This window comes from Sapajus apella, unplaced genomic scaffold, assembly GCF_009761245.1.
Source record: "Sapajus apella isolate SASKATOON/1434 unplaced genomic scaffold, GSC_monkey_1.0 scaffold32, whole genome shotgun sequence".
Taxonomy (NCBI): Eukaryota; Metazoa; Chordata; class Mammalia; order Primates; family Cebidae; genus Sapajus; species Sapajus apella.
The window spans coordinates 481,487-495,993 of NW_022436972.1; the positions used below are offsets into that span (position 1 = coordinate 481,487).

Below are 14,507 nucleotides of genomic sequence, written 5' to 3' on the forward strand. Positions count from 1 at the left end.
GCAAGATATGGCAAATTGTCTTTTCCTCAGGAGGAGATATCCTAGCACACCCCTGACCACTGGGTCCCCACAACTTCACTGCAGCTGCTATACCCTGAATCTTCATAGGGCTTATCTGCCTCTTTCTGGAGCATGTGTGTCTTACCAAGGCCTCCTGTGTGCTAGCCACCCTGTGCTCTTCTGTCCAGTCAACATGACAGTATTGCCCTCTTTCTTCTCTTAGGCCCAACACTGTCACAGCTAGGCTGTTGTTGGAAATCGCGTTTTGTTAGTCAACTTAGCATCCAGAAAGAAGAGTTGCATGTAATGCCTGCAGGGGGTGTTGGGAGGGTGACTGCTGCCCTGTAGGGGAGAGGCCTCTGCAGTAGCTTCCAGCTCAGCCAAGTGCAAGCCCAGAGGGTCCTGACTGGGGACTTGCAGGTAGGTTGTTTGGACTCTACAGTGTCATAGGCATTCATCTAGAATTCCCCATCCCAGTTTTCAGAATGCCAGGTTTTCTCTCTCAGAGCCCAGACCAGCATACTTTATTTGCCTTGGCTGAGATTTAAACATTTCCAGTTCTTACTCTCACAATTGGACCTTGGAAATTAGAAACCCACAGCTTTCCATTGTGTCTGCCCGTCCAATTCAGGTGGTGGCAAAGACCACTTTGTAGCCGCTAGGAAGGCCCTTTTGCCCGCACACTTAGCTGTTAACTGGTTGTTCACTGCAGTTCAGTCTCCCATTATCCTTATATAGGGCATCAGTACGACTTTAGCAGTTACTAGCCAGCTCTGCTGTTTTTCTGGCATTTTTCTGCTGAATCTGCATTATTGCGTTGGACATGAAGCTTATCCCTTCACGAGGACGTTTTCCAGGTCACCATCAGTGTAATCTTTAGCAATTGAGCCGTGACTTGTGCCAGGGACTACCCTCCTATCAGTTAGGATGGCATCCTTCTCTCCTGTAGAGTGGTCTGTGAGCATGTCCCAGACCCCCTATCTCACTACTTGCTTTCTCAGATCATTCTCAGGGCTGCTTGGGTTAGTCTGGGTCTGAGCAACAGACACCAAGATGATCACAACTATGGGATTTGATTAAGGATGCCACCTATGTGAAAAAAAAGGGGGTAGAAACTGGGGAGGCTGAAAGAGCCATCAAATCATAGTACAAACCTGACCCTTGCAGTGGGGAGGAGTGGAGGTTGAGTGTGAGCGAGCTCTCCTAGCCTGCCGTGAGGTGTAAGGGAGATTCGGCAGAGCCGACGGGGATTTCTTGTCTTTAACTCATCTTTGCCAACTTTTTTAGTTATTTCATTCAGATTTCTTGCTGTGGACTAATTTTGCCATTCTCCATTTGATGTGGTGGGAGTTACTTTATGGAAATACTTGGAGAGAGCAGCCAGAGCAAGCTGGATCGCATAGTCCTACCTCCAGATTCCTAGGGAAGGACCCTGGCCCAGTTTCAGCTGTGTCTGGAATCTAGTTCACAGCTATGTGAACCAGGTTGTCTCTCTGTAAATTGAGACATTTCCCAGAAAAGCTGGACAGACTACAGACTTAACACGAATACTTCATATAACCTCTAATAGTCCCTAAACATTTCATTAGCAATCATTGTTTTATTCTTCACAGACAGACTGACTTTGAAGAATGATTCAGATGGGTCATAGTTCTTCCAATAATGGAATCAAGAGACGTATAAGTATTCTGTTGGTGACTAACTGGATTAGTTCATTAAATGTTTGTTTTTGTAATTGCAAAGCATTTTCAAGGGTAATCACCGACCCCACATTTTTTCCTTTGACTCTTCTTTGCTTTTCAATTTATTCAAAATTGAATTAGTGTTAGAGAAGATAAAAGCTGTCTGGGGGAAAAATACGTTTGTTAGAGTATTGCTATGGTTTGGATGTGGTTTGTCTCCATCAGAACTGATATTGAAATTTGATCCCACCCACTAGGCTACACCTCCCAACATCGCCCCCAGTGTGGCGATGTTGGGAGGTGTAGCCTAGTGGGTGGGATCCCTCATGAATAGATTAGTGCTTTCCCTATGGGGTAAGTTCACATTCTTGTGGGAATGGATTACTTCCTGTGAAGGTGGGTTGTTAAAAAGAGTCTGGCTTCCTTGGTTTCTGTTGTTTCTTCTCTCACCATGTAATCTCTTTGCATACACTCACTGTTCTATTTTCCATCATGAGTGGAAGCAGCCTAAGGCCCTTACCAGGTACAGCTGCCCAGAATTATAAGCCAAATAAACCTCTTTTCTTTATAAACTACCCAGTGTCAGGTACTCTGTTATAGCACCACTAAACTGACGAAGACAGGTAATTGACACTGAATTTTAAAGCCATAAAAATCATTACTCTACATGATTAGAACTTTTAAGAAGAGCTGCAGAACTCTCTTTTTTGAAATTGTAGACAGGTAGCATGGCCTCTCTCTGTTGTCTTTTGCATTTATACAAGCATAGGAGCTCCAAATAGAGGTTTAATGATCATGATAAGTGAAGGCTAGGGATTAATTAGTCAAAGCTGAAATACTGGAACAACAATATATGAAGTACCCCAAGAGAAGGCCAAAGAGAAATATATATGTAAATGTCTATGGCTGTGCAATCAATAAACAATTTTTAAATAATCAGGTTGTCGAGGACTGTTCAGGGCATTGTGGGGAACACAGAATTCATGGACTCAGTCCCAAATTCAAGTAGCTTATAGTTAATCTAGGAAGAAGACAACTGTCAGTCCTGCCTCTGCCAGGCACAGAGACTCCTACAGTTTGCTTGGGATGGTAAATGGGGAAATGAATGAAGTGCCGACATGTTGTCCCTTCCAAATCCCACTCAGCTCCCTGTTGTTCTAAAATAGAGTATTTTTATAGAAAATGTGAGGTGTGGTGAGGGCAACAGATAGGAGACAACTGCCATAGAAAAGATAGCTTGTTACTCACAGTTCCCAAGAGGAGGGGGCACACCACACCATGCAGGGCCACATAGAAAGCCCAGGGTCCACCAGGAGGCAGATAGGGATGGGGAACCGTGGGCCAGAGTTTTTACTGTGGTTTCTGTGGGAAGGAGTGGACAAAGCAGGGCAAGCAGACTCGGGATTGGCTGGTTTGAATAATTTCAGTGGGCTCTCAGCTTGGGGACTGTTTCTAGTTGTCTAGTAGTTGGCCATGGGGTGATTCGCAGGTGGGTGGTGGCTGGGAGTGTGAGAGCCCCACTGAGGAGGTGATAGGTGTGTGGGCTCTGGATTGGTTGGTTTGCATTTGAAGAGGGCTCTCTTGGGTGAATTGTTTTCCATCTATTGGAATTAGTAACTCTGGGAGGATGGCACCAAGCTATCCACTCCCATGATTCAAAAGCTTCCCACTTTCAATACCTGAGATCACATTTCAACATAAGATTTGGAGGGGACAAACATCCAAACTATATCAATAATCTTGTTAAAATGAAAATATTCCAGTCATTGAATTTTCTAGTATTGTATGAAGATGAGGCTTCTTATATGATTAGGAGGTTTGAAACTCTATAAACTCCTTAAATAGAAAATTGATGTTTTACTTATCTTTTTTTTCTTTTTTTTGAGATGGAGACTCACTCTGTCACCTAGGCTGGAGTGCAGTGGCATGATCTTGGCTCATGGCAAGCTCTGCCTCCCAGGTTCAAGTGATTCTCCTGCCTCACTCCCAAGTAGCTGGGATTACAGGTGCCCACCACCACACCTGGCTAATTTTTAAAATATTTTTAGTGGAGATTGGGTTTCACCATATTAGCCAGGCTGGTTTTAAACTCCTGACCTCAAGTAATTCACCCACCTTGGCTTCCCAAAGTGCTAGCATTACAGGCATGAGCCACTGTGCCCGGCCTATCATCTTTTTGAAGAGAGGGGTGAAAGGGATTCCTAGGATGTTGGGGAAGACTTTCCTGAAGTGTCTGGTGATCCTTGACTCTTATTTAAGTCTGAGGCACTAAGAGTTGGTGCACTCTGGGTGCTCGCGGGTGTTACTGCGTGGCTGGCACTTTCAACAGGGAAAAGCCTCCCTCCCCGGTGTTCATATTTGTAGATCTTTTTTCTTCAGACATTCCCCAAGAAGGAATGCTTCAGTCTTTTTGGATGGGAGTAAAAGCCAGGCTGCCTGTGTTCTAGGAGCCAGGTGGAACAGGGTGTCGGAGAACTGTCTCACTAGTCAGTGTAGACTTTGATGTGATATTCCTGTTTCCAATGTATTTCCTCCCCCTACCTTTAGCTATGCCTAGAGTCCCAAGTTCGAATTCTCTAATTTACCTTTCTTTCCCAGAGAATAAAACACCCTGGGTTGGGTGGACAAGGAGCAGCCCAGGAAGGGAGAAGGCATTCTTAAGTGGAGTTTTAAAAGCCACCTCTCCTGTTTTCTCTCCCCTTAATTCCCATTTTGTACTTACCCACTGCCTCCTACTCCTGAGCTTTTTGTAGGGAGGGGGAAGGTTCTGTAGCTCAGGTGGGCTTATTTACTTGGGATAGTAAATGGGGAAATTCACCTGCTGCCCCCAGTTAGTAGCCTATGTGTACAAAATGCCAGAGGTTTGTCTAGGGTCTGTTGCATGCCACACCAAAAGCCAGTCACTGAGACAATGAGTGTTGTCAGGGAAGAAAGCTTTGATTGGGCACTGTAGCTGAGGAGATGGGAGATAAGTCTCAAATCCATCCTCCTGACTTACTAAAATTGGAGTTTTTAAAAATTATTTTTACTTTTCTCTAACTAGAATAATCAGTTTATAAGTTAGGGGTTTATATAGCAGGAAGAAATATAACCATAAGTGAGAAAACAGGAATTAGGGAGAGATAAGGAAGAGGAGTTGGTCAATGGGAAACATGTGGTCTTAGGCAGTCACCATGGGTTAGGAGCCTGACTTCTTGTGGTCCAGATGAGATGATCTAGTAAGTTTTAGTTTTTTAATATTACCTGGGAGGCCTGATGGATGATTGCCTGAGAAAGCAGTTCAGATAAGACAAATGTAACTTGCCCAGGTTTCAAGACTGGGAGGATCAATTTCTATATTTAGTCAAACCATAAATGTCAGTTCTGTGGGACAGCTGGGCTGATGTCATAGTGATGGCCTTTCCTGTCTCCTGATCTGGGTAAGTGGTCCACAGCTTTGTGGCTTTTGTGTCCCCTCTTGCTCTTGGTACATGTGGCCTTTTGCCTTTTCTCTCTCTCCTCATTTCATTGAAGAGGGAAGTCGGTAAAAATGCATGTATTTGGTCTGTCATGCTTAACTGGAAATATGGCTTATATTGTTTTTCTATAAAAATAAGATTATACTATACCCATACTTTTGGGATCTATAAAACTCACTAAAGTAATTCACTATTTGTTGCATTTTAGCTGATTCTGTCACATAGAAATTTTAGGATAATGAAAACTCCTGGAAAATAGTCAATTTTCAAGGGAATTAAAATTCCAGATTTGTTAAAATGTGAATATGAGCTTATAAAGAATGTCTTTTTAATTTTCAGATTGTGAGCCATGCCTTTAGTGAAGAGGAACATTGAGCCCCGGCACTTGTGCCGAGGAGCTCTGCCTGAAGGGATTACCAGTGAACTTGAATGTGTGACCAACAGTACTCTTGCCGCTATCATACGCCAGCTGAGCAGTCTGAGTAAGTCATCTTTTCCTGGTTACCAATGACATTAACTTTTTGTTAGTAAATTGATTTTAATAGTTAAGTGATTTTTCAAAGAAGAGAATGCAACTTTAAGAAAAAGATTCTTTCTCCTTCTGTATTTCCCAGTGTAAAATTGACCACTGCACCCATACTGGGCTTGTGATGCTCAACTTTAGGCAATGAAGATGTGATGCTGTTACCAACTGACAAATTATTAGATAAGATCAAATGTGCAGATTTAAAACAGTGTTAACTTTTAAAAGCTTTTGAAAATGAAGATAATTGGAAGTTTTTTTTTTTAACTTTAGTGACTTATTTTGTTAAATTTGAATAGAAACAATTGTTTTGTTTTTTAAGGGTAATAGATTGAAAACTAGTTAACGCCTGTGATATGCCTGGCACATAGTACATACTCAATAAATATTTGTTGAATAACATCCCAAATGAACCGTAGTATAAAGCCAAACAATATATTTGCCGATTTTAGCCTACTAAAAGTTAAAATGCAGATACTGACTTCCAAATTAAGGTGAACAGATCACCTGATTATTATATGTATGTGGTACCATGTATATATTTGCATGCATAGATGTATGGCAAATACAAGCATAGGAAGAAAAGACTTCTTCTAATTTTGAATATTATATTAAATATCCAAAGACTGTTTCATTTTATGACTCAAATATGCATGAAAATGCTTTTTCCTTCAAAGCTGTTTGAAGTTGCACTATTTTCCCCTTAACTTTTACATTTATTTCATGATCTTGTTTTCTCACTTCATCCTACTCCTTTTCAGTTTAGATGGTTTATGTGGCATTTTTGGTGACAGATTTTCACGAATTTTTCAGAAACTCTGTTAATAACTAGAAAATCTTCCATGAAATGTCCCATATTGGTAGCCTCAAGCATAGGACAAATTTTTTTGTTAACTACTTTTATTTATTTTGAAGAAACACTGCAGATAAGTATTGGTTTCTTTAATAGAGTTATACTGTATTGTTATTGATATATTTTTAAATAATATCTATAATCATTAGCTAAGGCAAAAGTAACTGGAAATTATATAAAATGTTTTTTAAAATAAATTTTTTCTGGAATCTAAGCTAATTACAATTGATTTTTGGTAGTGGTTATTGATAAAATAACAAATTCACACAATTACATGAAGACTCCTTGTAAATTATTGAAGAGTAAAAATGTTTCTGTTTGTATTTATTTTTGTAGGAATGCTTTTAGTCTCTTGTTTTTATGACTGTAATGTCTGTTGGCACAAAGTATAAATGATGAAAGCCAACATAAACTGTCAGAGTTTTAATAATCAATCTGTACCTCATGCTGTAATATTCAGCAGAGTGTTGTATTAGTTGTGTTTATGGTGTTTGCTTGGCCACAGTCTCCTGTAAGTGAATCTGCCCACGCGGTATGCCTTGTTCTACGTGGCCCTTGTGGTAAATAGAGCAGTAATAGCCCTGCCACATATGCCCATGTCCTTATTCTTGGAACCCGTGGTTGTGTTCTGTTACATGCAAGAGGGAATTAAGGTTGCTAGTCAGCTGACTTTAAGAGAAGGACATTATCCTGGTTTATCTGGTTTGGTTCAGTATTATCTGGTTGGGGAAGGAGGGAGGTAGAATAATCAGTGCGAGGGTGACATGATATGGGGAAGACCCAACTGCCATTTCTGGCTTTGAAGGTGAAAGAAGGGGCCATAAGCCAAGGAATGCAGGCAGAGTTGAGAAGCTGGAGAAGGCAAGGAAATTGATTCTCTCCTAAAGTCCCCAGAAAGAATACAGATCTGCCACTACCTTAGTTTTAGCTCAGTGAAAATCATTTCTGACTTCTGACATCCAGAACTGTAGGATAATAATTTGTGTTATTTTAAGCTATTAGGTTTGTGGTAATTTGATACAACAGCAATAGGAAACCACTCGAGCTTTGGTTGTGTTTTGTAACACGCTGTCTACCGTATCCTCATGATTGGACCAGAAATGGGAACCTGCCTCGTGGATAGTCAGTCCTTAGTTAGGCTATTGCAGTGCATTTCAACCTGGCTTCCCTATCAGAATCAGGTGGGGAGCTTTAAAGCAGTATGCTAGGGGGAGGCCGAGGTGGGCAGATCACGAGATCAGGAGATCGAGACCATCCTGGCCAACATTGTAAAACACCATCTCTACTAAAATACAAAAATTAGCTGGGCATGGTGGCACATGTCTGTAGTCCCAGCTACTCGGGAAGCTAAGGCAGGAGAATTGCTTGAACCTGGGAGGCGGAGGTTGCAGTAAGCCGAGATCGTAGCACTGCATTCCAGCCTGGCAACAGAGCAAGACTCCATCTCAAAACAAAACAGGATGTTAGGAATCACCCCAGAGGTTGTGCTTCCAGTAAGCACCACAGATGACCCACAAAATTAGCTACCCATGTGTCTGGATTGAAAAGATGAGCTGAGTTGGTCAGATCCTTTCAGGAAGTTTGAACTAAGAAATGCAGTGAATTTGTCAGTCTCCTAAGGGACCTACTGCTAAAATGTCATCTGGGGCTGAAGAAGCTGTAATGACCACCTCTTAGGCAAAGTTGTGGGAGGGGCAGAACCCAGGAGGAAGCAAAAGGAAGCCAGATGGTGAGGAAAGGCAAAAGGAGAATGTACAAAGAGAAGCAAGAACATGAACGAGACCGCAAGGCCCACAAGGTGGAGGCAGCAGCTGCTTCTAGACCTGCCCAGGATGGCTTTCCTGTCCTATTTGCAGTGCAGGGCTTGGGTGTCCTTGCAGTGACCCTTCCTCACTTTAGGTTCCCTGACTGTGTCTGGGGCTTACAACCCGAAGAGCCTTATAGAAAGAGGAGCACAGTGTTATGTACTGCCAAAGATACAATTTTAGAAAATGAAGATAACTCAGTACAATGAACTGAGTGTTCGTGTCTCCCAGCAATTCCACATTGAAATCCTAATCCCATTGTGATGGTCTTTAGAGTTAGGATTTTGGGGAAGTAGGAGGTCATGAGGTGGAGCCCTCATGAATAGGATTAGTGCCCTTATTAAAAAGGACTGAGAGAGATACCTTGCCCCTCTGCCTAGTGATGCCATAGCAATGAGGCACTGTCTTGAAGAAGAGAGAGCAACCCTCACTAGACATCAAATCTGTTGGCACCTTGACTTTGGACTTCCCAGCCTCCAGAATTGTGAGAAGTAAATTTCTGTTGTTTATAAGCCACCTACTCTATGGTCTTTTTAGATTACGTATGCTCAGATTACCTATGACACTGAGTTACCGATTGGTGATAGAATATCAAAATAGATTATCTGTAGCTTATTAGTGTTTATTCATTCACACCCCTCTAAGTACAGCAGACAGCAAATAACTTTGAATTGGGTTCTACTTAGAAGTTAACCACATTTATAATTTTTAAAGTAATTGATAAGTCCTGTCAACATGATTATAAAATAGGAAACAGATATGCATTTATTACAACCTGCTACAAGACAACACTAGCACATAGTAAATGGCATCAATGTTTTGCATGAGTCTTTAGTTGTTCGTGGTTTCCCATTGGATATTAATATATTACAGGGGATGAGGAAAGTTATATGCAAATGTATATGAGCTAAAGTTGTTAGGAAGAATAAGATAATTTAAAGGAATGTTTTTATGTTATTTTTAAATTTTGTAATCAGATATTTTAAAAGTTTTAGGACTGTATGAACCTATAATATTAAAAGTCTTCTTTTACGGAACGTTCATTCCTATGATAAGCTAAATCATAATCCTTTTTAAAATTCCTTTGTGTTCCTACCTGACCGTTATTCAGTGGGTCCAGATGAGAATGGATCATCTTAATCCTTCCCACTTCCCTGCTCACCCCTCACACCTGTGTCATCACCTCCCACCCTTACCTCCACTCTCCATAGCAGAAAATTGTTTTCAGATACAGATTGGGATAGATGATGTATAATTATTTGCCTCCTATAAGTGATACAGAGGGGGACTAGACTTTCTCTACACATGTATCTTAGGGGAAACACCAGCACAATTTAGGAATTTGCCTTGAGCCTACACCGGTCATCCCTGCCTGAGCAGCGGGGACTTGCCCTGGAAGACCTTCTGTGGAAACCCAGGGCAACTAATTGTTCTAGGGAAGGAAAAACAGACCAGGACTCCAGAGGGAGTTTCTTTCGTCTTTTCTAAATAAGAAGAGAGTTACCTGATCATTCTGATTCTTGTCACATTTATGGGGACAGTTCAGGGTCATGAGGATTAAACGACTTTGCATAAGGCAAGAAAAGAAGCTGCTCTTAGATACCAAGTGGAATTCTGAAGGTCCTACAACTTTACATAACTTTTGGGAAATCTGTGAGTTTTAAGCTCTGGACATGCTCCTACTCCAACCAAATCAGACACTTGACTTCAGGGGCCAGAAATTTTGTCAGTGTTAAATTTTTAACAGGCTTTGTAGGGAATTGATTCCAGTGAGACCATACTGAATTTAGTAAACAGTCGTAGAAATGAAAGAGAGGAAACTTGTAACATGAATGACCATATAGTTTAAAAAGATCACCACAGTCAAAGTTTGTTCAATAAATTTTTTTTTTAAGTTTTTCTTAATTTTCAGATTTTTTTCCTTTGTTACTTCTGATAGAGTACTGTTTGAGTAATCAGAGTGGCTGGGGGAGGAAAGCCATTTGCCAAAACAGTTTTAAGTGTATTACTTGGTTTTCCAGCTACGGAATTTAGATATTTTTTTCTTCAAATAATGACAGTTTAATGTAGCAATTAACATTAAATCAGGGGTGCATTTTCATCGTTTTCCTTGATTAATAATCTAAATGCTCTTGTTCCTGTCAGCTAGTTGCTCAATTAAAGTCACAGTATCTTGTAATCAAATTCCTACTGATATTATGATGTAATTTCAATATAATTTGCTTAAAAAGGTGATGGCATTTGTGCCAAGGATGAAAAAACTTCTTTTTAATACTCGTAGGTTTGGTTTGCTACTTTTTTTTTCTTTGTTCTTGTGATAATAGCTGTTTTTCCCTCCTCCCTCTTAAAATTCTTCTGAGGATGTCACAAAGAAAGGAGTTAGAATTTGAGTGAGCCCTACTGAAAAAAAAAAGTTTGTCTGCATTGATGGTAATATTAAGATAATATAGAAAATTTAGCACAGAAACACACAAAAGAGTCAACTTTACAAAATTCCATTCATCAGAAAATATTATTTATAATCCTTTGAACACATCTTTATAAAAATGGGATCTCATTGTACATGTGGTTTTATAGCCCATACTCACTGTGTAGTAAACATCTGTATTGATTCTTATAAGACACATTTTTAAATAGCTAGAGATTATTATAGTGATATACCATAATTATTGAACTATTTTACTAATGTTGGACATATTGTTGTTTCTTTGCAGGGAAACACTATTATAAATTCTTATTCAAAATCATTACATACATCTCTAGTTACTTTTGATTTTTAAAGATTTCTCATATTGTCACAAATGGCCTAAAATTCTGTGACTCCATTAATTCTAAATATACTTCTCTCTTTACAGATCATTATACAATCTATTTTTATTTAATTTTCATGTATGGAGTAATGCAAATGATAAAGGAATTCTATTTTCTTCTCAAATATTTTTAAGTGATTGTTTTTATTAATAATCCTTAAGGTACACATTGTATTTCCCAGTAAACCAAATACATTCTTCCAATATATTTGCTTTTTATAATTGGATCTGAAATTTGGAGATGTGGTAATTGACATAAGTGCAGTTCTATTCAAGATAGAGATTTAAGCATTTTAAAGGCATCACTGAAAAAATTTCTTGGATGTTTTTAGCCAAAAAAGATTTTTTGGGAAGAAGAGGAGGATAAAACACAGTTTATGAAGGAACTAGATTATAAGTACATTTGTATACAGTTTAAGGCTAGGGTTGTGGGTAAATAAGTTAAGATAAAATACATTGAGGTATCTGAACAGAAGTTGACTGGAAGGAACACAAGAATTTAAAATTTTTTAATGCTGCAAACTTAGTTTATGCATCTCTCATAAACAAAGAAAGCCAGTGCAGGTAGGTAAACAGTAATGTATACTTAGGAAACTAGAAGTTTGAAGTTCTGTCAGCAGGAGAATTGAAGGCAAGTATAAGAGCCCTACCATCCACACAAACGGCAGGATTATAGGGGATTCACAGACTCTCCTGACTCACCATTTGACCCGGAATGTCAGAAATACTTTCTTAAGGGTATTGTAGAAGTAGTTATTAGTTAGGTTGTTTTTTATTTCTCCTTCTTCCATATAGATTTTAATATAGCAAGATTTAATGCATCATAATTTTTAAGAGCATAAGTTAGAGAGTCAGCCAAATCTGAGTTTTCAGTTTTGGCCCTCACTAAATTTATCCGGTTTTTATCATCTCTCTTGTTTGTGTTTCATATAATTATATCTCATATCAGGTACATGATTGTGATTATCAGCAGCCTAAAGTAGTAGCTTTCCTTAAAAGATGCCCTTTTATGGGAGTAAACGTTCTCTGCTTTAATCTCCTGTTCTTTTACACGCATTGTCTGGCAAAATAAATAAAAATTAAAAATATAAATAGGAGACAGGTGGAAAGGAAAAAAATGTGACCTGTAATCAAGAGAAACAGAAATTAGTCAGTAGAAGCAAGATCTACAGATGACCCCAATTTTGGAAATAACTGCTAAGTACTTTAGAGTAGTTATGGAAAATGTATTGAAGAGGTGTCCATTTTCTGGTCTGACTTTTAAAGAGCTTGGAAGTCACTCCTGTCAACACAATAAGAGAAAGCTCAATAATCAGAAAACCAGCCTTTTGAAAGATCCATCAAAGAACTGAAGTTACAGGACAAACTCATGCCCTTTCTATGAACAGAAAGCCTTGTGGGAACCATTTCAGGGTTGCAAAAACTTGCTGAGTTGCTGGAGGCTCAATGAGAAGTTTGAGAGTTAAAAGCTAAAAATGAAAACTACAGGCAAATATCCATGAAGAATATTGATGCAAAAATCTTTAATAAAGCACTGGCAGACCAAATCCAAATCCAACAGCACATCAAAAAGCTTATCCACCACGATCAAGTAGGTTTCATCCTGGGGATGCAAGGCTGGTTCAACATAACGCAAGTCTATAAATGTAATTCATCACATAAATAGAACCAAAGACAAAAACCACATGAATTTTGAGAAGATGCAGAGAAGGCCTTTGACAAAATTCAACAGCTCTTTATGCTAAAAATTCTCAATAAACTAAGTATTGTTGGAACGTATCTCAAAACAATAAAAGTTATTTACGACAAACCCACAGCCAATATCATACTGAATGGGCAAAAACTAGAAGTATTCCCTTTAAAAACTGGCACTAGATAAGGATGCCCTCTCTTACCACTCCTATTCGCTATAGTATTGGAAGTTCTAGCCAGAGCAATTAGGCAAGAAAAAGAAATAAAGGCATTCAGTTAGGAAAAGAAGAAGTCAAATTGTCCCTATTTGTAGACGACATGATCGTATATTTAGAAGACCCCATCGTCTCAGCCCAAAACCTCCTCAAGCTGATAAGCAACTTTGGCAAAGTCTCAGGATACAAAAATCAATGTGTAGAAATCACAAGCATTCCTATACACCAGTAAGACAAACAGAGAGCCGAATCATGAGCAAACTCTCATTTACAATTGCTACAAAGGGAATAAAATACCTAGGAATACAACTAACAAAAGATGTAAAAGATCTCTTCAAGGAGAACTACAAACCACTGCTCAGGGAAATAAGAGAGGACACAAACAGTTGGAAAAACATTCCATGCTCATGGTTAGGAAGAATAAATATTGTGAAAATGGCCATACTGCCCAAAGTAATTTATAGATTCAATGCTACCCCCATCAAGCTACCATTAACCTTCTTCACAGAACTGGAAAAAAAAAAAAAAAAAAACACTTTAAACTTCATATGGAACCAAAAGAGAGCTTGCATAGCCAAGACAATCCCAAGCAAAAAGAACAAAGCTGGAGGCATCATGCTACCTGACTTCAAACTATACTACAAGCCTACAGTAATCAAAACAGCATAGTACTGGTACCAAAACAGAAGATGAGACTAGTGGAACAGAACAGAGGCCGTGGAAGCAATGCCACACATGTACAACCATCTGATCTTTGACAAACTGGACAAAAACAAGCAATGAGGAAAGGATTCCCTGTTTAATAAATGGTGTTGGGAAAATTGGCTAGCCATGTGCAGAAAGCAGAAACTGGACCCCTTCCTGACACCTTACACTAAAATTAACTCCAGATGGATTAAACATAAGACCTAACACAATAAAAACCCTGGAAGAAAACCTAGGCAACACCATTCAGGACATAGGCACAGGCAAGGACTTCATGACTAAAACACAAAGTGTCGACAACAAAAGCCAAAATAGACAAATGGGATCTAATTAAACTTAAGAGCTTCTGTACAGCAAAAGAAACAATCATTAGAGTAAACCGGCAACCAAGAGAATGGGAAAAAATTTTGGCAATCCACCCATCAGACAAAGGGCTAATATCCAGAATCTACAAAGAACTAAAGCAGATTTACAAGAAAAAAACAAACCCATTCAAAAGTGATCTAAGGATATTGAACAGACACTTTTCCAAAGAAGACAAATATGCGGTCAACAAACATGAAAAAATGCTCATCATCATTGGTCATTAGAGAAATGCAAATCAAAACCACATTGAGATATCATCTCACACCAGTTGGAATGGCGATCATTAAAAAATCCGGAGACAGATGTTGGAGAAGATGTGGAGAAAAAGAAACACTTTTACATTGTTGGTAAGAGTGTAAATTAGTTCAACCATTATGGAAGACAGTGTGGTGATTCCT

The 14,507-nt window shown here is 39.2% G+C and overlaps 1 protein-coding gene across 4 annotated transcripts in view; it reads left to right on the forward strand.

Moving 5' to 3' along the window:
* WASF3 (WASP family member 3) overlaps positions 1 to 14,507 on the forward strand; it is a 121,102-nt gene that overhangs the window by 67,400 nt on the left and 39,195 nt on the right. For all 4 annotated transcript variants that reach the window (XM_032294364.1, XM_032294363.1, XM_032294366.1 and 1 more), the window contains one exon: positions 5,480 to 5,622. In XM_032294364.1, the coding sequence (XP_032150255.1) occupies positions 5,490 to 5,622 (133 nt within the window). In that variant the 5' untranslated portion in view covers positions 5,480 to 5,489. The remainder of the gene's footprint in view (positions 1 to 5,479; positions 5,623 to 14,507) is intronic.